Below are 27,090 nucleotides of genomic sequence, written 5' to 3'. Positions count from 1 at the left end.
GATGCTAGGGATCAATCCCAGGTTGGGTGCTTGCAAGGCAAGTGCCCTAACCACTTCCTGTTATGTGTTTTATCACAGTTATAAAAACGAATAAATGTAAAGACATTTGGAGTTTATTAGAATAAACCTCTGTGTTCCATTTTCACAGGAGCCATGGATAATCGAGGCTTTCAGCAGCGAAATTTTAGTAGCTTCCAGAGCAGCTCCAGTGATGAAGACTTGATGGACATACCAGAGACATCAATGGACTTCTCTATGAGAGATGATGTCCCTCCTCTAGATAAAGAAATAGAAGGTATAACTACTCTATGTATCTTTAAAAATATTTAGTGTTATATAGTACAATTTATTTCCAAACAGATTCTTGTCATTACTACAACTATAAGGATACAGTCAAGTCTATTCTGAAGAATTCCTTCTTGCTTACTACTATTCTACTGCAACTTGTACTTCCTATTCCTATTGTATTTGCTTTTTTCAGGATGTTATTTACATAGAGTCACTTCAGAATCATTTTTGAAGGTAACATTTTGAAAGTAACATTTTGAAGTTTAATATCCTAGAGATGAATCTAGTTTATTCATTCCTTATTCTTATAGAGTGGGGTAACTGGATCATGTAGAAAATGTATATTTCAGTTTATAAGAAGTGATAGTTTATTTAATAACAAAATAAATGGAGCATAATTAAAGACTCATTTAGAATCATAAATAAAATGGGTCATAAGATATTTACAACCTATATATGTAATAAATAGAACTCAAGTCCTCACACATGCAGGTCAAGCACTTTACCTACTGAGTCATATCTCTGGACTCTCATTGTAGTTTGAATGTTGTTTCTTTAATAGCTTGCCATCTTGAACATCATTTCATGTACATATTTGCCAGCTTTATACCATTTCTGGATGAGGTGGTATTTCAAATCCTTTTTTCTTTTACTTGTTTTTACTTGGGGAACAACAAGCATCATGCTCGGGTCTTGTTACTGGTTCTGTGCTCAGGAATTACCACTGGTAGTGCTCAGGGGAAGATGTGTAGTACCTGAAATTAAACTAGTTTGCTGAGTGCAAGGCAAGTGCCTTAACCTCTGTATTATTTCTCTTACCCCTCCTTTCTTTTTTTAAATTTGAATATATTTGGAAAATAAAAATTCTCCTCATCTATTGTTTATTATCCAGAACATTTTAATGATAATGTAAGTCGACATAAAGATATGACATAGTTTACTTAATAAAACTTGTTGATGCACATTCTTATGGATATATTTTTGGTACTATAAACATTGCTACAATGAGCAACCTTGTGTGTATTTATTCAAATCTAATAATGTATTTTCTGGCGTATAAGATGACTGGTTGTATAAGATGACTCCCTACTTTTCCTGTTAAAATATAGAGTTTGGGCTATATTCACTGTATAAGACGGCCTCTCTTTAACACATGCCAAATGAAAATTAAAAAAGGTAGGAGAAAAAGAGTAGAACCCTCAAATTTTAACAGTATATGTTCAATCAAGCTAAACTTTGGAGTGCCAACAATCATTTTACATTTTTCACTTGTAGTGCACTGACTGTGATTTTTTTTTAAATTGTGATCTACATTGAGACCAAGGAGAGGGGTCTCCTCCTAGATCAGCTGGCTGGGGTACAGTGATTAATAGTACAGATAGAGGGAGACAGAGCACCTTCTTTGTGTCCCATAAAAGCTGAACAGAGGACTGAGCACTGGAAAGCCACATACCAGCAATGACACCCGGTGGCTGGATGGGATGCAGCTCTCAGTAATTCAGCTCCTCTGTGTACCCTGAAAGATTAATCAGGATAAGCAGAGGACTGAGTGATGATAAAGTTAAAGTTAAGGACTGGCAGCTGGATGGGATGTGGCAGTAAGAGTGGGCAGATTACTCGTCCCTGAAGCTGGAATAAGTTTCAGCATATACTTCAGTATAAGATGACCCTTCACTTTTGAGAATGTTTTCCATGGGCTAAAAAGCTGTCTTATGGGAGCCGGAGAGATAGCATGGAGGTAGGGTGTGTGCCTAGCATGCGGAAGGACAGTGGTTCAAATCCTGACATCCCATATGGTCCCCTGAACCTGCCAGAGGCAATTTCTGAGCGTATTGCCAGGAGTAACCCCTGAGCGCTGCTGGGTGTGACCCAAAAACCAAAAAGAAGTTGTCATATATGACAAAAAATACAGTACATCTATGTGTCTTCTAAGTACCTAATCTAGAATATAAACCGTCCAGTTCTGACCCCAAATACTAGCAAGATGGGTTTTAACCAGAAGGCACTCTGCAAAATAATCAAACATACACTTAAAGAAAGAAAAGACTTTAAAAATTCCCAATTACCCTAACTCCAGCAGGAATAAGAGATAAATTGAAAATAGCATACACAATGACTGAGCACTATGGTAAGAGTCCAAAGTATTCAAATGTCTCATCCATGGGTCTCTGGATAAACATATGAAATCACACAAGTAGTTGTAATCAACGAAAAAAGATTAATTGAAAGGAGTGGTTATAACATCACAATGAGCACTGCATTAGGAGTCCAAAATAAAATATCTCTTAATGGATCACTATAAACAAAAACATTAACGATTATTATAAACATAGGAATTAATATATTAAAGCGTTCTAATGAACACTGTAGTGAGAGACTTTATTTTCCAAACCATCTAACTGCTGTTTTCCTGTTGATAAAATATTAGAACATTATTAGAAACATCTCTAAGAAGCATTCCATTAACTAGTTTAAACGGCTGTATCTATTACCAACGATTTCACATATAGTTTGACAATTTCAGAAACTTCTTGATCATCAAATTTAAACCAATGTTGCTTTGTTGAATTTTTACAATATGATGTGCAATGACCCTTTTCCAATTCACTAACTGCGGATAAGTTCTATTGTTCAGGGCTGTTCTTAGCATTTCTGATATATTGTGACATGTCAAGGTTTTCTAAAGGAAAGTTCACATAAGCCTGTAATGTTTTCATTTTCACCTTCTTGTTTTTATATTGAAAACGTTTCAAGTGTATTATTGGCACAGGAGGTAATTTCAAAATTTCTGTCTTTTTTAGAGCATCCTGTTGTTTTTTTTTTTATAATAGCTGCAGAAAAACCCTATTATTGTTTTTAAGTTCCTCTTTTTCAAAAAACATTTCAAGGCAGTCTTGTATTGTGCATGTCTGTGGATGTCAGAGGCACTTATAATTAAAAGTCTCTGATATCTGAAATTCATGGTGGCACATGAGACATTGTTCTGTGGATCTTAGTTGGCCTTGAAAAAGTGTAGTAATAATAGACTCATTAAACTGCCAAGTTTGTTTCACTTTCCTTGATTCAGGGATAAATCTCACTATTTTCGTTCATATGGCCATTCTGTCCACTACTTTTACTCAAATCCCAGTGCAGAACATCCATTAAGAATAGAAGTACCTATATACTCGAGTATAAGCCGAGTTTTTAGGCACAAAATTTGTGCCAAAAAACCTGAACTCGGCTTATATTCGAGTCATACAGGTTATTTGATTTGGTGCGCATGCAGTGCTAGTAGTCTTCAAGTCTCCAGTTGTCTTCTGCTATCTGCTGAAGGGGGCAGTGCTTCAGCTCAGTCCACAAGTCAAAGCTGAGCTGAAGAGGTAGGTGGCTGAACTGAACTATTTAACCCACAATATTCAATAGCACATTTAATTAAATGAAAAACCCATTTAAGGCATTAAAGTCATGTAAATAAATGTTTATAAATCTTGAATCCTTATAATCAGGGGTTCTGGAGTATAAGGATTCAGGATTTTTAACCATTTATTTACAATGGTTTACTGTCGTAAGTGGTTTATTCACTTTATTCAAGTTGCCATTGAATACTATGGGTTAATTTGGTATGTTAATGGTATACAGTATACCAAACAATCATATATTGTAAATGTAATCACGTATTTAAATGTATAAAAAATGGGGCTGGAGCTGTGGTGCAAGCGGTAAGGCATCTGCCTTGCTTGTGCTAGCCTAGGACAAATCGCAATTCCATCCCCTGGTATTCCATATGATCCCCCAAGCCAGGAGCAATTTCTGAGCACAGAGCCAGAAGTAACCCCTGAGTGTCACCAGGGGTGACTCAAAAAACAAAACAAAGTATAATAATATTAAGTGTACCATAATAATAAAACTGTTACCATAGTTACACAATCACTTCTTCTTAAATGGCCACTACCCATTTTAAGGTCCCTAGACACATTTGTGGTTTTTTAGACCCCAAATCTTATCTAAAGAGGTCCTGTCATTAAAAATAAAGACTTTTACATACAAAATATTTTTAAATCTACAGAAAATAAAAATGTACATTTTAAATGTACAGGAATATTGGCCATCTGATATCTGTTATCAGCTTGATAGGTGGCCAATTATCGCTATCAGTCTACACCTACAGATGATGCCTTACATATGCAGTAATGCTGCATATGTAGTAACTCAGTGCATACAGTGACAGTGCAAACCCAATGCAGTGTATATATTATGCGTTATGGTACTGTTGTTTTAATTTAATTAAAGAGTCCTAGAGGGGCCGGAGAGATAGCATGGAGGTAGGGCATTTGCCTTGCGTGCAGAAGGACAATGGTTCGAATCTCGGCATCCCATGTGGTCCCTCGAGCCTTCCAGGAATGACTTCTGAGCGTAGAGACAGGAGTAACCCCTGAGCACTGCCGGGTGTGAACCAAAAACCAAAAAAAAAAAAAACAAAAAAAAAAAAACAAAGTCCTAGAGTTGGAGTGGGGATGGTGATGTCTTTCTTGGGTTGGCCTGGGTCCTGTTGCTTCTTATGCCCAAGGGTCTGAAAGCTGCAGTATGAGGGCAGAGGAAATTCACCAAGCAGTCAGATGAAGTTCCAGGAGTCAGCCAGCTTTATTTCATGGTCGCTACTACCATGTACATGGTAAAAACTATGGTATACTACTTTTAATATGATAATTATAACTTGTGTAGGTGCACAAATGTTGGGGAAATTAGAAAGAAAATATCCTTGGCCAAAAAATAGGGCATCCTGTCATAAGACCAACTACAGGCTCCAGGCTTACTAATAGTCCAACCCTTTCTTCATGGTCTCAGGAAAAGTTCTCAATCATGATTGTTGCAGTCAGGCTTCTGTAATTAGAGATCTTGGTTTTTGCACAGATTCTATGTCTAAGCAGGGTAGTCATCTCCTTTCTGAGCCATAGGTCATCATCCATTTTCTGTTTCCATAAAATTATATTCCAGAATGTCAGATAAATGGAATCATATAGTAGTCTGCAACCTTTTAACATTATTTTGGTTTTGGGGCAACACAGGGCTTACTCCTGGATCTGTGCTCTTGCTCTTGACTTTCCTGGCTTTGTGCTTAGGGATCACCCTTGGTGGGGCTCTGTTGACAATATGGGAGGCTAGGCATCAAACTCCAGTGGGTCAGTACAACACTCCAGCATTGAGATTTCTTTCTTTTTTAGATTTTCAAATTTCAGGTTTTTCTTTTCTTCCCTCTTTCCTTCCCCCTTCTTTTATTCTTGCTTTCTTCATCCTCCCTCCCTCCTTCCTTCTTCCTTCCTTCCTTCCTTCCTTCCTTCCTTCCTTCCTTCCTTCCTTCCTTCCTTCCTTCCTTCCTTCCTTCCTTCCTTCCTTCCTTCCTTCCTTCCTTCCTTCCTTCCTTCCTTCCTCCCCCCTCCCCTCCTTTTTTCCTATGATGGCAGTGCATGGGTACTGCTCCCAGATTAGTACTTCAGGTGTCAGGCTTAGTACTCATTTGGGAAACCAAGCAGTGCTAGGGAACTAAACCTCTGAGTTCTTCTTATAAAGCATGAACCCTTTGAACTATCTCCCAGATCCTCAAAATATTTTTCATTAGTATTCTTTAATCTATGGGTTACTTGGACAAATGTTACCTTAATTTCTAGGCACTTGAGCATTTCATCAGCTATTTTTCCATTATTGGTTTCTAGTTTAATTTTATTGTGTTACAATGTTTTATTGTGTTATAAATTACCTTAGAGATGGGCTGTTCTTAGCATTTAGTATAATCATCATTGTGTCAGAGGGTTAAAGTCTTATTTGTTTTTGTCTTCCCTCAAAAATTTGGGAGAGATATTCTGTAATTTATAACTTGTTCAGCTGTTATTCCATCATTGCAGTGGAACTCTGTCTTGGTTTGGTGGTAATTTAGTGGGTAGCTGGTCACTTTAAAATCTTCTGATTAAATGTCAATGTCTGATGACCTGTAACTGCTATTCCTACATATTTACTATAAAACATGTAAAGCATTTACAAAATACGAAAACATTTTGTTTTCCCAGTCCCCTTCTCCCATTCCTGACCTCTGCATTCCAAGTCAATTTCCTGGAAACCTAGGTTTCAGTTTACTATGCTTTGCCCTATTTGGTAAGGATCAGAAGGTGGGGTAGGAATACTGGGAATGCCCTTCACTCAGTTTGGATAAGGCTCACCAAGTATATTTCCCTTCAGGCCTATGTTTTAGAAATTCTTGTTTCACAAGAATTTCTCTTACCCCACTCACTCCTCCTTAGAGCCTGGAGGGGATCTTAGATGTTCATGATATATTGCTTGAGTAGTCCCTCTCTTTCTGAAGCTCACACTCAGAAGGCAGCAATCCACAGTTGCTTTTCAAGCGATCCTACCATATTATGGTCCTGAGCCATTTCTACTCCTGGTAAGCTGAGCTTCTTTCTCTCATTATGTCTGTGGATGAGCCTAGCCTATCTTTTAGGAATTGAAGGTTGATTTTCCTCTGCAGCTTTAAACCTCTTGCATAGGTCTTCTCAAGTTTTTCCCACTCATGATACCACTCAAGATCCCATGTAGAAATACAATACAGAGCCGAAAATTAGCAGAAGCATTTGAGTCAAGATACATTTAAATTGGAATTGACTGGGATACTGTACTTCAGAAACCTTTTATGTTCTTTCTTTCTTTCTTTCTTTCTTTCTTTCTTTCTTTCTTTCTTTCTTTCTTTCTTTCTTTCTTTCTTTCTTTCTTTCTTTCTTTCTTTCTTTCTTTCTTTCTTTCTTTTTCTTTCTCTCTTTCTTTCTTTCTCTTTCTTTCTTTCTCTCTTTCTCTCTCTCTCTTTCTTTCTCTCTTTCTTTCTTTTTCTCTCTCTTTCTCTCTTTCTTTCTTTGTCTCTATCTTTCTTTCTTTCTTTATTTCTTTCTTTCTTTCTTTCTTTCTTTCTTTCTTTCTTTCTTTCTTTCTTTCTTTCTTTCTTTCTTTCTTTCTTTCTTTCTTTCTTTCTTTCTTTCTTTCTTTCTTTCTTTCTTTCTTTCTTTCTTTCTTTCTTTCTTTCTTTTCTTTCTTTCTTTCGTCACACCAAGCAGCGCTCAGGGGTTACTCCTGGCTCTACACTCATAAATCGCTCCTGGCAGGCTCGGGGGACCATTTGGGATGCCGGTATTTGAACCACCGTCCTTCTGCATGCAAGGCAAATGCCCTACCTCAATGCTATCTCTCCGGCCCCTATTCTTCCATTTTTTGAGGCACCCACCTTCATTCACATGACCCCATAGAGAGTCACAGCCCATTATTAAAAAATCTTGGCTGTCATGAGTCCAAGAAAAGTTAGTGACTTTCCAATTTCTCCTATTTTTTTATATTGTAAGGATTGGCATGTCATGTTCTAAGCTCTGTTACTAGAGCTATGTTTGGAAGTTCCTTATTTTAACTTTCACTTTGGTTCCTTATGCAGGGAAAACTTTGTTTTTGAGTCATGCACACCTGGGTGTGCCAAGAGGTCAAATTGGACAAGTTGCAGGAAACCATATGCATTGCCAGAGATCTAACCATGCAAAGACAAGACTCTTAATGCCACATCATGACTATCTTGCTGGCCTTTTGTGGGGGGCAGAGGATATATTTTTGAGGCCTCTTGGTAAAACTGTAAATTCTGAGTGGGTTGTTTTTTAACCTATCCTGTTCTGATTTATGGGAGAGGAAGAAGTCATTATTTATGCCTCTAGAATAAGTGCTGTATGTTTCACAGGTCTCTGGCCAGCAGATATTTTAAAGCTTAGGTTTGAAGAGTCATTGCTAAAGGGACAAAGTTCAACAGTTGGAAGGACCTTGAAATTTTTTATGCATTCTGAGGCTGGAGATAAGGGGCAGGGGTTAAGGCATTTATCTTGTACTGGGACAACCTGGATTCAATCCCTATACCACTTAGCATTCCTGTGCTCTTCCAGAAAGCTCTGATTGAAGTAAACCCTGAGCCCAGCTGGGTGTGGCTCTAATCCACTCCTCTCATCAAAAAATCAATAGGCCTCATTTTACAGATGGGGAGCCTAATATCCCCTGGCTTCCCACTTCCCAAGGTTACACAACTAGTGGGCAATGTAGCTAGGATTAGAATGCAGTTTCTCATTGATGGACATAAACAAAGCCTAAATTCCCACTAATACTTAAAAATGGGCCAGAGAGATAGCACAGATATTTGCCTTGCACGCAGCCGACCCAGGACAGATAGTGGTTCGAATCCAGGCATCCCATAAGGTCCCCCGAGCCAGCCAGGAGCGATTTCTGAGTGCAGAACCAGGAGTAACCCCTGAGTGCCGCCGGGTGTGCCCCCCCCCCATTGCAGTAAACCTAGGGACAGTGATAGTACAGCTGGCAGAGATGCTTTGCATGTGGCAGAACCTGCATTTGATTCCCTATCATTCCACATGGTCCCCCAAGTCCTACCAAAAATATACCCTGAGCACTGCCAATTGTGGTTGAAGAACCAAAATATAGAGTAAAAAAGTAGTAAACCACCTCTTGGTACTTTCCTTCTGGTATTGCCCAGAAAAATGTTTTACTTCTAAGTATGCCAGTGGTATACCTCTCAGAATTGATGTCTCCCCTTATCTACATCCCATATCTACTCCTTAAGTTTTTAGTTGATAATGTGGCTTGCAAACATTCTTGTAGTTGTATTACCATTTATTTTCTCTTTTAGAAAACAATGTAACATATAACTATCTTAACTAAAAATTTGAAGCAGTACATTTGTATATAATAGGTTAAAGTCAACCCCATCCCCCTCTTCTTCTCATTATGGAATAACCCCTTAAATAATTCAATACAACCCTTTCAATTCCTTTTCTTTTTTTGTGGTTTTTGGGTCACATCCGGCAGTGTTCAGGGGTTACTCCTGGCTCCATGCTCAGAAATTGCTCCTGGCAGGCACAGGGGACCATATGGGACGCCAGGATTCGAATTGATGACCTTCTGCATGAAAGGCAAACGCCTTACCTCCATACTATCTCTCCGGCCCCTCAATTCCTTTTCTAAACAGCTAACCCACATACATCTTTAAAATTAATCATATGCTACTTATAATTTAAAGAGATTTCATTTCTTTGGTGGAACCACCACCAGAGACTCTTGTAGGGTCCCAGAGATACTGGGTGTAGCTAGCTTGATCTATGCTAAAAGACATGACCCTTCCTCTTGTCTTGATCTTTTTAGTTCTCAGCCTTAGGTGACTGACACTGATGCCAGCAGAGTTCTGCATTTCAGTGCTTGGAGGGTCATGGAACTTTTCCTGGTTCATGTTAGGTATTTACTTCAGTCTATCAAATTATTTTCCCAGCCTTCTACTTATTGTATGGCCTACTTTCTCATATACTTTTTGGGAAGCTTTTTATTTCAGTAAATATAAGTCTACATTCCTCATGCTATCCTCCTCAATTCTGAACTCTTATTTCCATGGTTTTGCTACTAACAGTGCAATCTACTGAAGTGTAAGTTCTAAATTTTATATCTGTTTTTGTAGCTCATTTTCTGTCCATGACATCACACTTCTTCCATGAAACCAACAATTTCTTCATAGTGTTGTCTCTTTTGACATCTTTTGACTTTTGATCTTGTTCATCTCCCATCTCAAAAACTAATTACTATTCTCTAGCCCTCTACTTCCTTTTGCATCTTAATTCAGTCAAGTATGGTATAAGAGCCCTACCTGCTATACTACCACTGTGGTCTTTCAATGTGACACAGAAGAATTGGAGAATGACTACTCCTAAAAATTGTCATTATAATTATTACACAAGATCTTGCTATCCACAGGACTTGCTGACCTTCTGATATATCTCCCTGTTAACATTATCCAATTATGCTATCACTTCCAAAAAATTGTACAACTGAGAAAGATGGATTGGAGAACAAAGTAACAGAGATGAGGGCTATTTTCGTTACAAGGCCAACTTTTAGCAACATTGTCAATTCTTGCTCCCTTTCTTAAAATTCTGCTTTGACTTTGTGTCAGTTTAGTCCAGTGAAAGCCTGCAGACACCAAATCATACTCTGCAAATTCTTTTTCCTTATTCTGACAACTCTATCAATTAGCACTCTGACTTCCCTGGTTAAAAAAAGTTGAGTTGAGCAAAGACCTTTTAGATTAGAAGAGAGGCATAAAACGTATTCCACAAAGCCATTGTCTATAGACCAGTGGGTACAGAGTTGTATCCATCAAGAACCAAGAAGTCCAAAGGTGAATATATTTAAATCTTTACCATATTCCTTTCTGTCATACCCTTCCTTTTTCAGTCCTTCTCATAATTTTAGATATTCATTGTCAGGGTCTCTATAATATATTTATTGATAACTTTTGTTCTGGTACCCACAATCTTTAACCACCAAATAGCTTTTAGCAGAGCTGGATAGAATTTCCTCTCTTGTCCTTCCTGTGTCTTAGTCCACTTCAAGTTTTAATGTGTTCTGAGAAGAACCAAAGTCCCAAATTAACATGCATGCCTCAGTGCTATTCAAAACAACATAAGCACTGGCAGCAAGGTTGGATATCAGACATAGGGCTGGGCATTGCTTGCTTGGAGCTTCTTGTTGCACAGTGAGAGGTAACAGCTAGGGATTGAATAAGAATTCTTAAAATATATAGTTATCAATAACTAAAATATAGAAATAAGCCAAATATCCAACTACAGATGAATGGTTCAAGAATTTGTGGTAAACTGACACAATGGAATCCTATGCAGTATGATTACAAACATGTTTTCAGTTGGGTTTTAGTTATAAAAAAGAACACTCCCCTTCACAGGTGCACTATTCCCACCACCAATGCCCTCTATCTCCCTCTCCAATCCCTTGCCTGTATTTGAGACAGACATTCTATTTCTCTCACTCACTACCATTGTCATGATAGTTGTCAATATACTTATTTCTCTTACTGAACTCACCACTCTATGGTAAGCTTCATATTGTGGGCAGGTACTTCCAACCCTCATCTCTATTGTCTCTGGGTACTATTACAATAATGTATTTTATTTTTCTTAAAACCCATATATTAGTGAGACTATTCTGTGTCTGTCTCTCTCCCTCTCAGTTATTTCATTCAGCATAATAGCTTCCATGTTCCATCCATGTATAGGAAAATTTCATGACTTTATTTTTTTTTTATTTTTGTTTTTGGGCAATACCCAGGGGTACTCAGGGATTACTCCTGGCTCTACACTCAAAAATTGCTCCTGGCAGGCTCGGAGGTCCAGGATTGAACCCAGGTCCATTCTTGGTTGGCTGCATGCAAATGCCCTACCATTATACTGTCTTTTTTGGGGGGGGGGGCAATCATGACTTAATTTTTATAATGGCTGCATAGTATTTCATAGTGTATATATACACCACAGTTTCTTTAGCCACTCATCTGTTGTTGGGCATCTGAGTTATTTCCAAATTTTGGCTATTGTAAATAGAGTTGCAATGAATATAAGTGTGCAGAAGGCATTTTTGTATTGTGTTCTTGTGTTCATAGGAGTGATATAGCTGGATCATATGGGAAATCAATTTTCTTTTCTTTTTTTTTTTTGAGGAATCACCATATTATTTTCCATAAAGGCTGGACTATAATGCATTCTCACCAGCTGTGAACGAGAGTTCTTTTCTCCCCCATATTTGTGCCAGAACTGATTGTTCTTATTCGTGTCTTATTGCCGTGTGTGCCAGTCTCTGGGGCATGAGATGGTAACTCATTGTTATTTTGATTTGCATCTATATGATGTTTGGTGATGTGGAGCATTTTTTTCACGTGTCTTTTGTCCATTTGTATTTCTTCTTTGAGGAACTGTCTATTCATTTTTTCTCCCCATTTTTATCTTAGTTTTTTGTGTCAAACCTGAGGCACTAAGGGGTTACTCCTGGATCTGTGCTCAGAAATTCTACCTGGAAGGTTTGAGGAATCATATGGGATGCCCTGGATTGAACCCTGGTTTGTTCCGGGTTGGCAGCATGCAAGGAAAATGCCTTACTACTGTGCTATTATGCCAGCCCCCTCTTCTTTCCATTTTTGATGGGGTTAGATGTTTTTTCTTGTTAAGTTCTGTCAGTAACTTGTATATTTGCGACATTAGCCCCGTATATGATGGGTATTGGGTGAATAGTTTCTCCCATTCTGTGGGTGGCTTTTGTATCCTAGGCACTATTTCCCTTGAGGTGCAAAAACTTCTCAGCTTAATATAGTCCCATCTGTGTATCTCAGCTTCAACTTGTTTGGACAGTGATGTTTCCTTCTTGAAGATGCCTTTAATCTCAATGTCATGGAGTGTTTTACTTATGTGTTCTTCTCTATACCTTAAGGTTCTAGATCTGATATCAAGGTCTTTAATCCATTTGTATTTGACCTTTGTGCATGGTGTTAGATGGGGGTCTGAGTTCACTTTTTACATGTGGCTGAACTGTTGACTCAGCACACTTGTTGAAGAGGCTTTTTTGATTCATTTTTTTGTGTTTTCCCCTCTTTATCAAGATTAATTGATTGTATGTTTGAGGAACATTCTATGAATACCCATGACTATTCCACTGATCTGAGAGTCTGTCTGTATTCCAATACCAAGCTGTTTTAATGACTATTGCTTTGTAGTACAATTTAAAGTTGGGGAAAGTGATGCATCACATCTTCTTTTTCCTAAGGGTTGCTTTAGCTATTTATGGGAATTTATTGTTCCAAATTAATTTCAGGAGTGTATGATCCACTTCTTTGAAGAATGTCATGGGTATTCTTAGAGGAATTGCATTAAATCTGTACAATACCTTTGGGAGTATTGCCATTTTAATGATGTTAATCCTCACAATCCATGAACAGGATACATCTTCATTTTCTTGTGTTTTCTTTTATTTTTTGAAGCAATGTTTTGCAGGATTTTTTTTGTATAGGTCCTTCACCTCTTTAGTTAAGTTGACACCCAGGTATTTTAGTTTGTGTGGCACTAATGTACATGGGATTGTTTTTTTTTGGGGGGGGAGGGTTTAAATTGCCATTTCTTTTCTATAATTTTTTATGTATATGGAGGCCACTAATATTGCATGTTAATTTTGTAGCCTGCCACATTGCTATATGAATTCATTGTTTCTAGAAGCTTTTTGGTAGAGTCATTGGGGTTTTCTAAATATAGGATCAGGTTATCTACAAACAGTGAGTGCTTCATTTCTTCCTTTCCTATCTGGATGCACTTGATATAATGTTCTTGATTAATTGCTATGGAAAATACTTCTAGTACAATGTTGAACAGGAGTTGTGAGGGGGCAGCCTTGCTTTATACAATATTTAAGAGAAGATTCTTTTTTTTGAGAAAATTCTTTTAGTCTATCCCCATTGAGAATAATATTTGCCATTGGCTTGTGGTAGATGGCTTTGACTATATTGAGAAAAGTTCCTTCCATTCCCATCTTTATTGATACTTTTTATTATGAATGAGTGTTGGGCCTTATAGAATGCTTTCTCCACATCTGTTGATATCATGTTTTTTTTCTGTTGATATGGTGTATTGTGTTGAATGATTTATGTATTTTAAAGCATCTTTGCATTGTTGGAATGAAACCTACTTGGTAATGGTGTATGACCTAGATGAGGCGTTGGAACCTATTTGTCAGAACTTTGATGAGGATCTTGTGTTCATCAGGGATATTGGTTTGTACTTTTCTATTTTCTTTTCTTTTTTCTTCTTTTTTTGTGTCTGGTTTTGGTAACAGGATGAAGTTAGCTTCATAAAAACTATTTGTGAGTGTTTCTGTTTCTTCAATTTTCTAAAAGAGTCTGAAATGATTGGTAGTTGTAGTAGTAGTAGTTTCTCTTGAAAGGTTTGAAAGAATTTATTAGTGAATCCATCAGTTCCTGGGCTTTTGTGTTGGGGAAGACTTTTGATTAACACTTTAATTTCATCAATAGTGATGTGTTTGTTTAGATATGTTAGATCATCCTGACTCAACTATGGAAGAATATTAGAGTCCAAGAATTTATCCATTTTTTCCAGGTTCACATGTTTTGTGGCATAGAGTTTATCAAACTAATCTCTGATTATCTTTTGAATCTCAGTATTATCTGTGGTGATATCCCCTTTTAATTTCTAATCTAGTTGACTATGCTTCTCTCTCCTTTGCTTTGTGAATTTTGATATGGTTTATCAACCTTGCTTATTTTTATAAAGAACCAACTTTTGCTTTTATTGATCTTTTGCATTTTTTAAATTCTGTTTCATTGATTTCTGCCCTAATCTTTCTAATTTCATTCGCTTACCTATTTTTGGTTCCTTCTGTTGATCATTTTCTAATTTTAAAAGGTGTGTCATTGGGGGCCAGAGTGATAGCATGGAGGTAAGGCATTTTCCTTGCATGCAGAAGGTTGGTAGTTCGAATCCTGGCATCCCATATGATCCACCGAGCCTGCCAGGAGCAATTTCTGAGTGTAGAGCCAGGAGTAACCCCTGAGTGCTGCCGGGTGTGACCCAAAAAATAAACAAAAAATGTGTGTCATTAAGTTATTATGTAGGCCTTCTTTCTTTCTTTCTTTCTTTCTTTCTTTCTTTCTTTCTTTCTTTCTTTCTTTCTTTCTTTCTTTCTTTCTTTCTTTCTTTCTTTCTTTCTTTCTTTCTTTCTTTCTTTCTTTCTTTCTTTCTTTCTTTCTTTCTTTCTTTCTTTCTTTCTTTCTTTCTTTCTTTCTTTCTTTCTTCCTTTCTTTCTTCCTTCCTTCCTTCCTTCCTTCCTTCCTTCCTTCCTTCCTTCCTTCCTTCCTTCCTTCCTTCCTTCCTTCCTTCCTTCTTTCTTTCTTTCTTTCTTTCTTTCTTTCCTTTCTTTCTTTCTTTCTTTCTTTCTTTCTTTCTTTCTTTCTTTCTTTCTTTCTTTCTTTCTTTCTTTCTTTCTTTCTTTCTTTCCCTTCCTTCCTTCCTTCCTTCCTTCCTTCCTTCCTTCCTTCCTTCCTTCCTTCCTTCCTTCCTTCCTTCTTTCCTTCCTTCCTTCCTTCCTTCCTTCCTTCCTTCCTTCCTTCCTTCCTTCCTTCCTCTCTCATCATCTATCTATCTATCTGTATTACACACACACACACACACACACACACACACACACGGCCACTTTGTTTAATTTTTTCAGAGCTTGTATATTCTTGTTGGGTTCATCCTGGTTGACCTATCAAGTGCGACATGGTGGTGTTGAGGCCTCCCAATATTACTGTGTTGCTATTAATTTCTTCTTTCATATTTGACAATAATTATATTAAATATTTTTCTGGTCCCTCATTACTGTGTATATGTTTAGGAGTGTGATTTCTTTCCGTTTTACATATCCCTTTACCATTATAAAATCTCCATTTTCCCTTCCTTATAAATTTTTTAAGCCTAAAGTTTGTGTCATTTTATATTAATATGGCCATGCCAGCTATTTTAAGGGAGTAGTTTGCTTAGATGATTATCCTCCAACCTTTGATTTTGAGTCTGTTTGTTTTGACTATTTAGACATATTTTTGTAGGCAGCAAAATGTTTGATGTAGCTTGTTGATCCATTTTGCCACTCTGTTCACCTTAACTGGTGCATTTAGCCCATTGATGTTGAGAGAGATAATTGTTCTGGATTTAGTATCATCTTTGTGTAGACATTTGGTGTGTGTCTGTTGGTCTGTCTTTTTTTGTTTGTTTGTTTGTTTTGTTTTTGGGCCACACCCGGCAGTGCTCAGGGGTTACTCCTGGCTGTCTGCTCAGAAATAGCTCCTGGCAGGCACGGGGGACCATATGGGACACCGGGATTCGAACCAACCACCTTTGGTCCTGGATTGGCTGCTTGCAAGGCAAACGCCCCTATGCTATCTCTCTGGGCCCAACAAATTTATTTATTTATTTATTTATTTATTTATTTTTGGTTTTTGGGCCACACCCGGCAATGCTCAGGGGTTACTCCTGGCTGTCTGCTCAGAAATAGCTCCTGGCAGGCATGAGGGACCATATGGGACACCGGGATTCGAACCAACCACCTTTGGTCCTGTATCGGCTGCTTGCAAGGCAAATGCCGCTGTGCTATTTCTCCAGGCCCCTGTCTTGTCTTAAAGTGGACATTTCAGTTTTTTTTTAAGGCTGGCTTTGACCTGTAGTTTTTGAGCTGTTACTTATTTGTGAAGCTATGTATACTTCCTTAAAACCTGAAGGTGAGTCTGGTTGGGTGCATTATCTAGGCGAAGCATTCATTTCATTGAGTTTTGTCCCTATATCCCACCACTGCATTTTGGCTTGAGGGTTTCTTGTGTTAGATCTGCTGTAAATCATAAGTATGCTTCTTTCTTTGAATGTCATTTTCCTTTTCGATCTTGCTGCTTTCAGTATTCTCTATCTCTAGGATTTGTCATTGTGACTAGAATGTGTCCTAGGGGGCTTTTCTTCAGTTCTCTTTTAGCTGGTACTCTTCAAGCATGCAGGATTTGGTTGCATGCAGTCTTTGGGAGTTTCTCTGTAATGATGTCCTTGACTGTTGATTCTTTTGGGGGATTTTCTTCCTTAGTCTCTGGTACTCCAATGGTTCTTATGTTGTTTCATTTGAGTTAATCAAAGACTTCTGTTTTCATCTCTTCACATTGTTTGAGTATTTTTTGGCCATTATCTGTTCTTTGCTTTAAGGCTCTTTTTAAATCTCTTTCTATTGTATGGAGTTGTTATGCATCTCCTCTTCCAGCTCAATGATTCTTTCCTTAGCTGCTGTTACTCTGTTGGAGAGGCTTTCCAGTGAGATTTTCATTTCATCTACTGAGTTTTTCAGTCTTGTTATTTCAATCTGGATTTTTCTCATTTTTATTATTTATTTTCTTCTTCATATCCTCCTGATTCTTTTTTATGGTTTGTTCAACTTGATCTATGCGTTCTTTGTTTTATATGAGGATCTTCTATATTTCTTATTTAAACTCTATTTGAGAGGCTAAATAGGGGGTTGGCACTTTTCTGGTTATCAGAGCTGCCATCTTTATTCTCTATTCATGGTGTTGGCCTGTGTTGTTTCCTTATTGTATCACTCGCAATGTGATATTTTCTGTGTTGTGGTGGGATTTATTGGCTAGAAGATGTGTGTGGCCACAAAGGCACCTCTGGCTCAGCCCTTTGTGGGCAGAGACAGCTACTTTGCTGACATGCCCTCAGGAGTTTTTTTCGCTGTGGTGTTCCATGGTTGCCTCATGGAGCAGAACATGGAACTGAGCAGGAAACCGAGCAGGGACCAAAACAGAGGCTATTTAAAATGTCTTCTTTGTGTCAAAGCACATCTTCTTTGTGTCAAAGCACATGGTCATAATCAGGCTCCACCCTTTATGGGTGGATCAGCCTACTTCACTTACCTGCCCTCAGGAATATTTTTGCTGGGGTGTTTCATGGCTGCCTCACAGAGCAAAGCAGGGAACAGAGCAGGATACTGCGCAGGGAGTAAAGTAGAGACCATTTAAATTGTCTCCTTTCTGTCTTCACATGGCTGCTATCAGGCACAATCTTTCATGGGCGGATACAGCCTGCCTCGCTTGCATGCCCTTAGGAGTTTATTTCGCTGTGTTTTTTCACAGCTGCTTCATGGAGCAAAGCAGGGAACTGAGCAAGAAATCAATTAGGGAGCAAAGAAGAGGCCATTTAAAATGTCTCTTCTTTTCCAATTCAAGCTAGTTTATGTTACTGTATCATAATGCCCATGCTGTAAGTCTCCTTTCAGGAAAGGAACCTGGATGCACAAGACCTGAGGTTTGACAATGAACATGTCCAGAGCCTGTAGTTGGCCTCATGATATTATGTGTCAATGGTGGAGACATTCTATCTTTTAGGCCAAGGGAATTTCCTTTTTAATTCCCCTAATGCTTACTATGCCTCTGAAAAAAAACTTGGCACATCAGCTCCCCTTCTTTTTCTTTTTCTTACTCTTTTGTTATTTTCCTCCTTTAAATTTATATTTATACCTTCTAGAGGGGCTTCCACCCACTTTTTAAAAACAGAACCATAGAACATGCATTATCATTTTCTGCCTTATATTTTTATGTCTTCCTGCAAATTGAGGAAAAAAGTGGATGGTATCAGGGGCAAAGAGGTCTCATGAGCATTGTGTGGAAATAAAAACTGATCAAAGCCAAACAACCACAAGGGTGGAGGTATGGGTTACATGCTGGGAACAGTGGAAGAGTGAGGTCAATACTACTGGTGGCAATTGCCTTAATTCACTGTCACTTGTACTTTAAATATAACTGTGAAAGGCTTGCAATTTAAAAATGTTATCAAGAACTAGGGAGATAGTTCATTATTTATCATCTGTTATGGCTATAGAGATATACACCAATGGAATTACAACCTACCTATGTGTTCTGGGGTTTGATTAAGGCAACAAAAGATATTATGGGGGCTGGAGCAGTGGCACAGGTGGTAGGACATTTGCCTTGTATGCACTACCCTAGGACATACTGTGGTTTGATGTCCCAGTGTTCCATATTGTCCCCCAAACCAGGGGGGATTTATGAGTGCATAGCCAGGAGTAACCCCTGAGCGTCACTGAGTGTGTCCCAAAAACCAAAAATCAAAGAAAAACAGATATTTGGTCTTTAATACTATCCACGGCTTAGATGGGAGGGCTACTTAACCAGGAATTGCTTTTCAGCCACTGAGTTTGGTATATGGGAAAGTAAAATAAAGCAAAACAACAACAAAAATACCTGGAGCTGGGGGCCAGAGAGATAGCACAGCGATAGGGCATTTGCCTTGCAAGCAATGGGCCCAGGACTAACAGTGGTTTGAATCCTGGCATACCATATGGTCCCCCAAGCCTACCTGGAGCGATTTCTGAGCACAGAGCCAGGAGTAAATCCTGGCAGCTGCTGGGTGAGGCCCAACCCCCCTCCCAAATACCTGGAACTACAAATTGAGTTTCCTTAACTTTTTCACTAATTATTAGAACTTTAATTTAGTGAATAGAATGTAATAAGCTTCATCACTTTTGAGAGATCTGGAATGGATAAATCAGTCAGTACCAGAAATGTAAAAGGATAGCCTGTATAGAAGTAAGATGTGGCATGTGATTAAGCACTTACTACTTGAATGAAGGCTGCACTTAAATGACCACAGGAATACTTATTGGTTATGTGCCAGTAAGGATGCTGATTTTTTTGTAGTTGTGGTTCCAGCCAGCCAGAAAATATAATATATCCCTGTAAATGCTGAAATACATCTTTAAAAATGTGCTAGCTTCAAGCTTTTGTGAAACATGACAATAACCTATTTTTAATTATTTTAATGATTTATTTAAATTGAATCGCCATATGATAGGTTAAAAAGTTGTTCATGGAGCCAGAGATATAGCATGGAGGTAAGGCATTTGCCTTGCATGTAGAAGGTCGGTAGTTCGAATCCCGGCATCCCATATGGTCCCCTGAGCCTGCAGGAGAGATTTCTGAGCATAGAGCCAGGATTAACCCCTGAGTGCTGCTGGGTGTGACCCAAAAACCAAAAGCAAAGTTGTTCAGGATTATGTTTCAGTTATAAAATATCCAACACCCGAGGCCGGAGTGGTGGTGCAAGTTGTAAGGCGTCTGCCTTGCCCACTCTACCCTAGGACAGACCATGGTTTGATCCCCTGGCGACCCATATGGTCCCAAGCCAGGAGCGATTTCTGAGCGCATAGCCAGGAGTCACCCCTGAGCATCAATGAGTGTGGCCCAAATATCCCCCACCCCAAAAATTCCAACACTCATCCTTTCACACTGCACATTTCCCTCCACCAATGTCTCCAGTTTCCTTCCCACCCTTCTCTCTTCCTTTCTTCCTCCCTGTCTCTATGGCAGATATTTTTCTTCTTTTCTTTCTCTCTCTCTGTTTTATTTTCACCCCTTTTAGAGACTATAGTATTGTTACTGAAGGAGTATCATTTTTACCTTCTTTCAGCCTCCAATTCTTGTCCAGAGTGATCCTTTCCAACTATCATTGTCATTATGGTCCCTTATCTGTCCTAACTGCATTCTCCACTTATTTTCACAAGGTTCCTACATGGACTAGCCCTCCTGGACCTCAGTTTTATTGTCTTTGGATATTATTACCATACTACTTTTATTTTATATTTCATATATAAATGGAATAATTCTTTTTTTATGATTTTGTTTTTGTTTATTTGAGAATGCCAGGGATTAAGCCCAAATTAAAGTATTGTCTTCTGCCACTGCTCAATACCTTCCTCCCATAATTATTCAATTTTAAATGCAGCTTATACTGAAATGATACATAGGAAATATTATTAGTAGGAATCGGTTCTTATTTATTTCTATCTAATCACCTATTTATGAAATTGAATTAAACCAAAAGCAAACAGTAATTGTTTGTCTTTAATGCAATCTCTTTTTTAATATATTTTTATTTAAGTAACATGATCATATTTGGGTTACAGTCATAACCAGAAAACCCCCCTTCACCAGTGCAAAATTAACCCCTACCCCCTTCCCATCTCCTGCCTGTATTCGAGACAGGCATTTTACTACAGTAATTTGTTTTTAACTTCAGTAAGTTGTATTTTTTTCCTTAAAGGATAAGAGTAAAAAAATATAGTAAAGGTGTGATAGTGGCAATCGCCAATGTTTGCATAGGTCCAGAAAAGTGGAGAAAATGGGAAAAAAATCCTTGACCTGATTACAAAAAGGCCTCACCCCAGAAGTTTATTGGCATAAGACAGACTCTGGGTTCCAGGCATACCAGTCTATTTAATTCCAGTCATTCTCAAGGTCCCGGTGAAACTTTTTCACACTTTAGCTATTGTTGGTATCAGACTCTTATATTTAAAGACTCTGGATTCTGTGCATTTCTTTCATTGATGTCAGGCTGATGTGGAGCATCCTCTAGTTTCAGCATATCATTAAATGCGGAGCGATCTGCCCTGCATGCAGACTGTTGCTGAGTTGCCTGGGTGTTGGGAGCACTCAATGCCAAAGCAGTAGTAGGTCTTCTCTGGTAGAGGCTTGGATCCTGGTAATGCCAAAGCAGTAGTAGGTCATCTCTGGTAGAGGCTTGGATCCTGGTAATGTTAAAGACAATTGTGGTTGTTTCCATAGATGGTATCCTAAATGGAATAATTCTATCTCTATCTCTCTCCCTTTGGTTTTCTCAGCATAATAATCATATATATCAGTGTATAAGAAAATTATGACTTATTTTTTTCCTATTGTATGCATAGTCTTTCATTGTTTCTTTATCCACTCATCTGTTCTTGGGCTCTTGGATAATTTCCAAATTTAGGTATGATAGTGACGCGATCAATATAGGAGTGCAGATGCTTTTTATACATTGTGTTTTTGAATAGCCCACTTCTAGTGCTACTTCTTAAACTGTATAAGTGCAACTATTGCCTGTGAGTCCTCACACAACTGTAACATTACTAAAGCAAAACTTTACTCTCTGAGGTTTCTTCTCTATCTTATTCTCATCTGCTTTGTTTAATGTTTAACTAGTCCACTTAATCAGTTACTATTCATTACCCCTAGGTAAATTTCTAATGGAAATTTAAGGAATTTAAATAAACATTCTCAAGCAGGAATAATGTTTATTGTCTTTAAAGTGTTTTCTAGTTTTAGGCATCATGCAATTCTTAGAAAAATGATGAATTGATTTCCAGAATTGGAATGGATTGAATATATTTATTTTTATGCTTACTCATTTATGCAATGTTTTTAAATAACTGTTGTTAAGTTTCTAGACCTAAAAGTCACCTGCCAGGAAACTGTCTCAATGTTGATATTTGTGGTATGATTGGTGGTGGTTAGGAGCTACTCTCAGCACTGGGGTCACCCCTGGGTGTCTAAAGAACCACACAGTGCAGAGGATACATCTGCAAAGCACACAGTTCAGTCGGCAGAGCTATCTTCCTACCCCAATGTTGACATTCTTTTAACCTATCCTTTGTATGCTGTTCCCAGATTTAAGCAGTGCAGAATCGATTTAGGGGTTCTTTTATCATTCACACTAAGTCCTAACTATACTTTAAACAATTTTCCTGTAAGATATTTAAATTATTTTATATATCACATTGCCATCAAAACTTATGTGAGTTTTGCCTTTATTTTCAATAGTTTTCTCAAAAAATAATAAAATTACTTCAGTACAGTCACCTCTGCCCTGGAAATCTGCCTTATAACACCTCTCCCAAGAAAGCATGCCCGATTGCACTCCAGGATGCTACATCCCCAGGATCACTTCAGTGCTCCCGAGGAGGCACTATTGCCTACTTTGGGAAACACTGAACTAAGCTTACCTAAGTACCTCTACATGATTGGTGGTTAGGGTTGATAATTTTACTTTCTTCCTTACTTGCAAAATATTTACATACCAGAAACATAACTCAATATATTTTCCCATGCCTTTTACATCTTTTTTGGTTTTTGGGTCACACCCGGCAGCGCTCAGGGGTTACTCCTGGCTCGATGCTTAGAAATCACTCCTGGCAGGCTCCGGGGACCATATGGGATGCCGGGCTTCAAACCACTGTCCTTCTGCATGCAAGGCAAATGCTCTACCTCCATGCTATTTCTCCGGTCCCACCTTTTACATCTTAACATCCCTTGCACATCATTAGTTAGTTCTGATTGGTATCATTTTTGCTTCCATACATGATAACTTAAATTTTGTGAATTTACTATTTCTTTTCACCAAGAAAAAAAACTAAAAAAAATCAATTAGCTATCACTTTGATACATAGCTACCATTCTATTTTTTTTAAGTCAGCTATCTAAAGAGTCGCCTGGATGAAGAATGTAGACAATTATCTCCAACCTCTTATACTTCTAGAAGGCCTGGTACCCGAAACCATGTTCCATATTTGCCACAATGTCAGCCACAGATCTTGGAATTCTTGGATGGCACAATATCATACAGTACCACATGACAACTCCAATTTTTAAATATTGTCTACTCAGTAGAAACACATCAAATTAGATATAAATGGGGCATCAAACTAATCAAATGTAATCCAGTGGCACTCAGGGGTTACTCCTGGTTATCAGAAATTGCTCCTGGCTTGGGGGGAATCATATGGGATGCTGGGGGATCAAACCACAGTCCATCCTAGGCTAGCACCTGCAAGGCAGATGCCTTACTGCTTGAGCCACTGCTCCCATCTTATGCAGGATTGAATACTGGTCAGCTGCATGCAAGGCACCTACCCTACCCACTGTACTATAGTTCCAGCCCTGAAAAACCTTTAAGACAATATACATGTAATATATTCAATATTATGATGGATACTTTTTCCCAGGCTGAATTATTTGAGATCAGATGTGATGTTTCTTTAAAGATAGAAGTCTGGAGTAAGAAATGGCTGACTGTGGGGACTGCCAGGTGAAGTGCTGATTGCTTCACCTGCGGAGTCTCCACCCTGCTGTGCTTCTTCTGAGGAACCTGAAGACTTGAAGAGAGCCCTGTCCTGTACTTCTCTGTCTTTTCTGAATCCTTGAAGCTCTCCTCAGAGCCCTGGGAAGCGAACCCCAAAAAACAGCATTCTGAAGCTACCCAGCGAGTGAGTGAGTGAGTAAGAGATGGCTGACTGTGGGGACTGCCAGGTGAAGTGCTGATTGCTTCACCTGTGGAGTCTCCGCCCAGATGTGCTTCTTCTGAGGAACCTGAGGACCTGAAGGGAGCCTTGTCTTGTGTTTCTCTGTCTTTTCTGAATCGTTGAAGCTCTCTCAGAGCCCTGGGAAGCAAACCCCCAAAAAACAGTATTCTGAAGCTACCCAGCGAGCGAGTGAGTAAGAAATGGCTGACTGTGGGTACTGCCAGTTGAAATACTGATTGCTTCACCTACGGAGTCTCCGCCCTGATGTGCTTCTTCTGAGGAACCTGAGGACCGGAAGGGAGACCTGTCCTGTGCTTCTCTGTCTTTTCTGAATCCTTGAAGCTCTCCTCAGAGCCCTTGGAAGTGAATCCCCAAAAAACTGCATTCTGAAGCTACCCAGTGAGAGGCTGACTTTACAAGCCCAGAAAGTGGAAGACACTGAACTCTGCTGAAACTTAGATGCCAGCACCCCTATCTGCCTGTATTTTGTGCTGTGCTCCATTTTCGGCCTGATTTCATCCTGTGTGTGGCTCATCTGCGGAAGGCTCGCCTTCCCTGGAGGTGAGTTTATAAGCCCAGAGTGGAAGCCGCTGAACTCTGCTGGAACTCAGATGCCAGCACCCCATGTGCCTGTTTTCTGTGCTGTGCTTTATTTTGGGCCTGATTTCATCCTGTGTGTGGCTCATCTGCGGTCGGCTCGCCTTCCCTGGAGGTGAGTTTACAAGCCCAGAAAGGGTGGAGCCAGAGGAGCACATCCGCTTCGTTTTGCTTCCCGGCAATGCACATCATTTAGCCAATGAATACAACCACAACACGTAGAAAAACCCACAATACAGGTGTGACAATGGGAAAACAACGCAGGCCAGCACCAGACATAGAGAATGACGATGGCAACTCTGATGATGAACATGACCAACCAACTAGTCAGTCTCTCAGATACGGAGTTTAGAGTCGCAATATGGAAGATGTTCAAAGAACTCAAAGAAAGTATAGAAGAGAACACTAATAAGAATCAAAAGAATATGAAGATATAAATAAGAAAACTCCAAACTAAAATTTCAGGTCAAATAACAGGTCTGAAAAACTCAGTAGAAGAATTGAAGAAAAACATGGTTGAGTTTTCCCACGGGTTAACAGCAGCTGAGAATAGAATTAGCACACTGGAAGATGAGATGAATAACAATTCCATACAGCAGAAGAAATTGGAAAAAAGCCTTAAAGCAAATGATCAAACAATGGAAAAATTACTCAAAGAATGGGAACAGATGATAATAGCAGTCTATGATAAGCTCAACAGAAACAACTTAAGAATCATTGGAGTACCAGAGACCCAGGAAGAAAATCTCCAGGAAGAATCAATGGTCAAGAACATCATTAAAGAGAAACTACCATAGCTAAAGAATATATGCGATCAAATCCTGCATGCCTGAAGAGTACCAACTAAAGGAGACCCCAGAAAAAACACCCCAAGACACATCCTAGTCACAATGATGAATCCCAGAGACAGAATTCTGAAAGCAGCAAGATTGAAAAGAGAAATTACATTCAAGGGAACATCCTTGAGATTTACTGCAGACCTGTCACCAGAGACACTCAAGGCCAGAAGGCAGTGGTGGGACATAGTGACAGAACTCTATGAAATAAATGCTTCGCCTAGAATACTGTACCCAGCAAAACTCACTTTCAGGTTTGAAGGAACAATACATGGTTTCACAGACAAACAACAGCTCAGAAACTTTACAGACTCAAAACCATTCTTAAAAGAAAAACTGAACGGCCTACTTTAAGACAAGGCTAACCAACAGACACACCACACTTTGATATAAAGATGGCACTAACTCCCAGGACAATTCTTTCTCTCAATGTCCATGGACTAAATGCACCAGTTAAGAGACACAGAGTGGCTAAATGGAGCAAAAAACGCAATCCAACCTTCTGCTGCCTACAAGAAACGCACCTGAGTAGTCAGAAAAAACATAGACTCAAAATAAAAGTCTGGAGGAAAATCATCCAAGCAAACAACACCCATAAAAAAGCTGGAGTGGCCATACTAATATCATATGATGCAAACTTTATACTTAGGAAAGTTGCAAGGAACAAAGATGGACATTTTATATTAATCAAGGGATAAGTACAGCAGGAAGAAATCACTCTCCTAAACATATATACACTGAATGAGGGCCCAGCAAAATATTTAATAAAATTGTTGACAAATCTGAAAAAGAATATCAATAACAACACAATAATTGTGGGAGACCACAACACGGCATTGTCAACATTTGACAGGTCAACCAGACTGAAACCAACAAGAATATACTAGACCTGAAAAGAGAAATGGAAGAAAGAGGCTTAGTAGATATATACAGTACACTCCACCCCCAGAAGCCCGGATAACATTCTTCTCTAATGTACATGGGACATTCTCCAGGATAGACTAAATGCTAGCACATAAAACATACCTCCATAATATCAAGAGGATAGAAATTTTGCAGGCTACCTTCGCTCACCACAAAGGCCCTGAAATTATATGTGAACTACAGAGGGACACAGAAGAAACACATTAATACCTGGAAGTTAAACACCCTAATACTGAATAAACAGTGGGTCCGACATGAAATCAAAGAGGAAATCAAAACCTTCCTAGAAACAAATGACAATGGAGACACAAACTATCAGAACCTATGGGACACAGTAAAAGCGGTACTGATAGGAAAATTTATAGATTTGCAAGCACACATCAGGAAAGAAGAAGGGGCATACCTGAATAGCTTAATGACGCAGCTCATAGAATTAGAAAGTACTCAACAAAAGGACCCAAAAATAGGGAGACAGAAGGAAATAACAAAGCTGAAAGCAGAAATCAATGAAGTGGAAACTCGAAAAACAGTCCAAAAGATCAATGAAAGCAGAAGTTGGTTCTTTGAAAAAATAAACAAGATTGATAGACCACTGGCAAAACTAACAAAGAAAGAGAGAGAGTAACTTGATAATTTGTATTAGCAATGAAAAAGGAGAGGTCACTACTGATATGGTAGAGATCCAAAGGGTAATCAGAAACTATTTTGAGAAACTCTGTGCCACTAAAAATGAAAACCTGGAAGAAATGGATAAATTTTTGGACTCTTATAGTCTCTCACGGTTCAATGTAGAGGATGTAGCATATCTAAACACACCCATCACTATTGCAGGAAATTAAGACAGTAATCAAATGTCTGCCCAAAAACAAAAGTCCAGGCCCAGATGGATTTATTAATGAAT

The 27,090-nt window shown here is 38.7% G+C and overlaps 1 protein-coding gene across 1 annotated transcript in view; it reads left to right on the top strand.

The window, feature by feature from the left end:
* Positions 1 to 241: 241 nt before the first annotated feature.
* Positions 242 to 27,090, top strand: part of CLCN5 (chloride voltage-gated channel 5) — a 73,884-nt gene continuing 47,035 nt past the window's right edge. The window contains exon 1 of the mRNA XM_049767219.1: positions 242 to 295. Coding sequence (XP_049623176.1) covers positions 244 to 295 — 52 coding nt within the window. The 5' untranslated portion in view covers positions 242 to 243. The remainder of the gene's footprint in view (positions 296 to 27,090) is intronic.

This window comes from Suncus etruscus, chromosome X (assembly GCF_024139225.1).
Source record: "Suncus etruscus isolate mSunEtr1 chromosome X, mSunEtr1.pri.cur, whole genome shotgun sequence".
In the NCBI taxonomy this organism is placed as follows: Eukaryota; Metazoa; Chordata; class Mammalia; order Eulipotyphla; family Soricidae; genus Suncus; species Suncus etruscus.
This window is presented reverse-complemented; position numbering and strand designations above follow the sequence as displayed.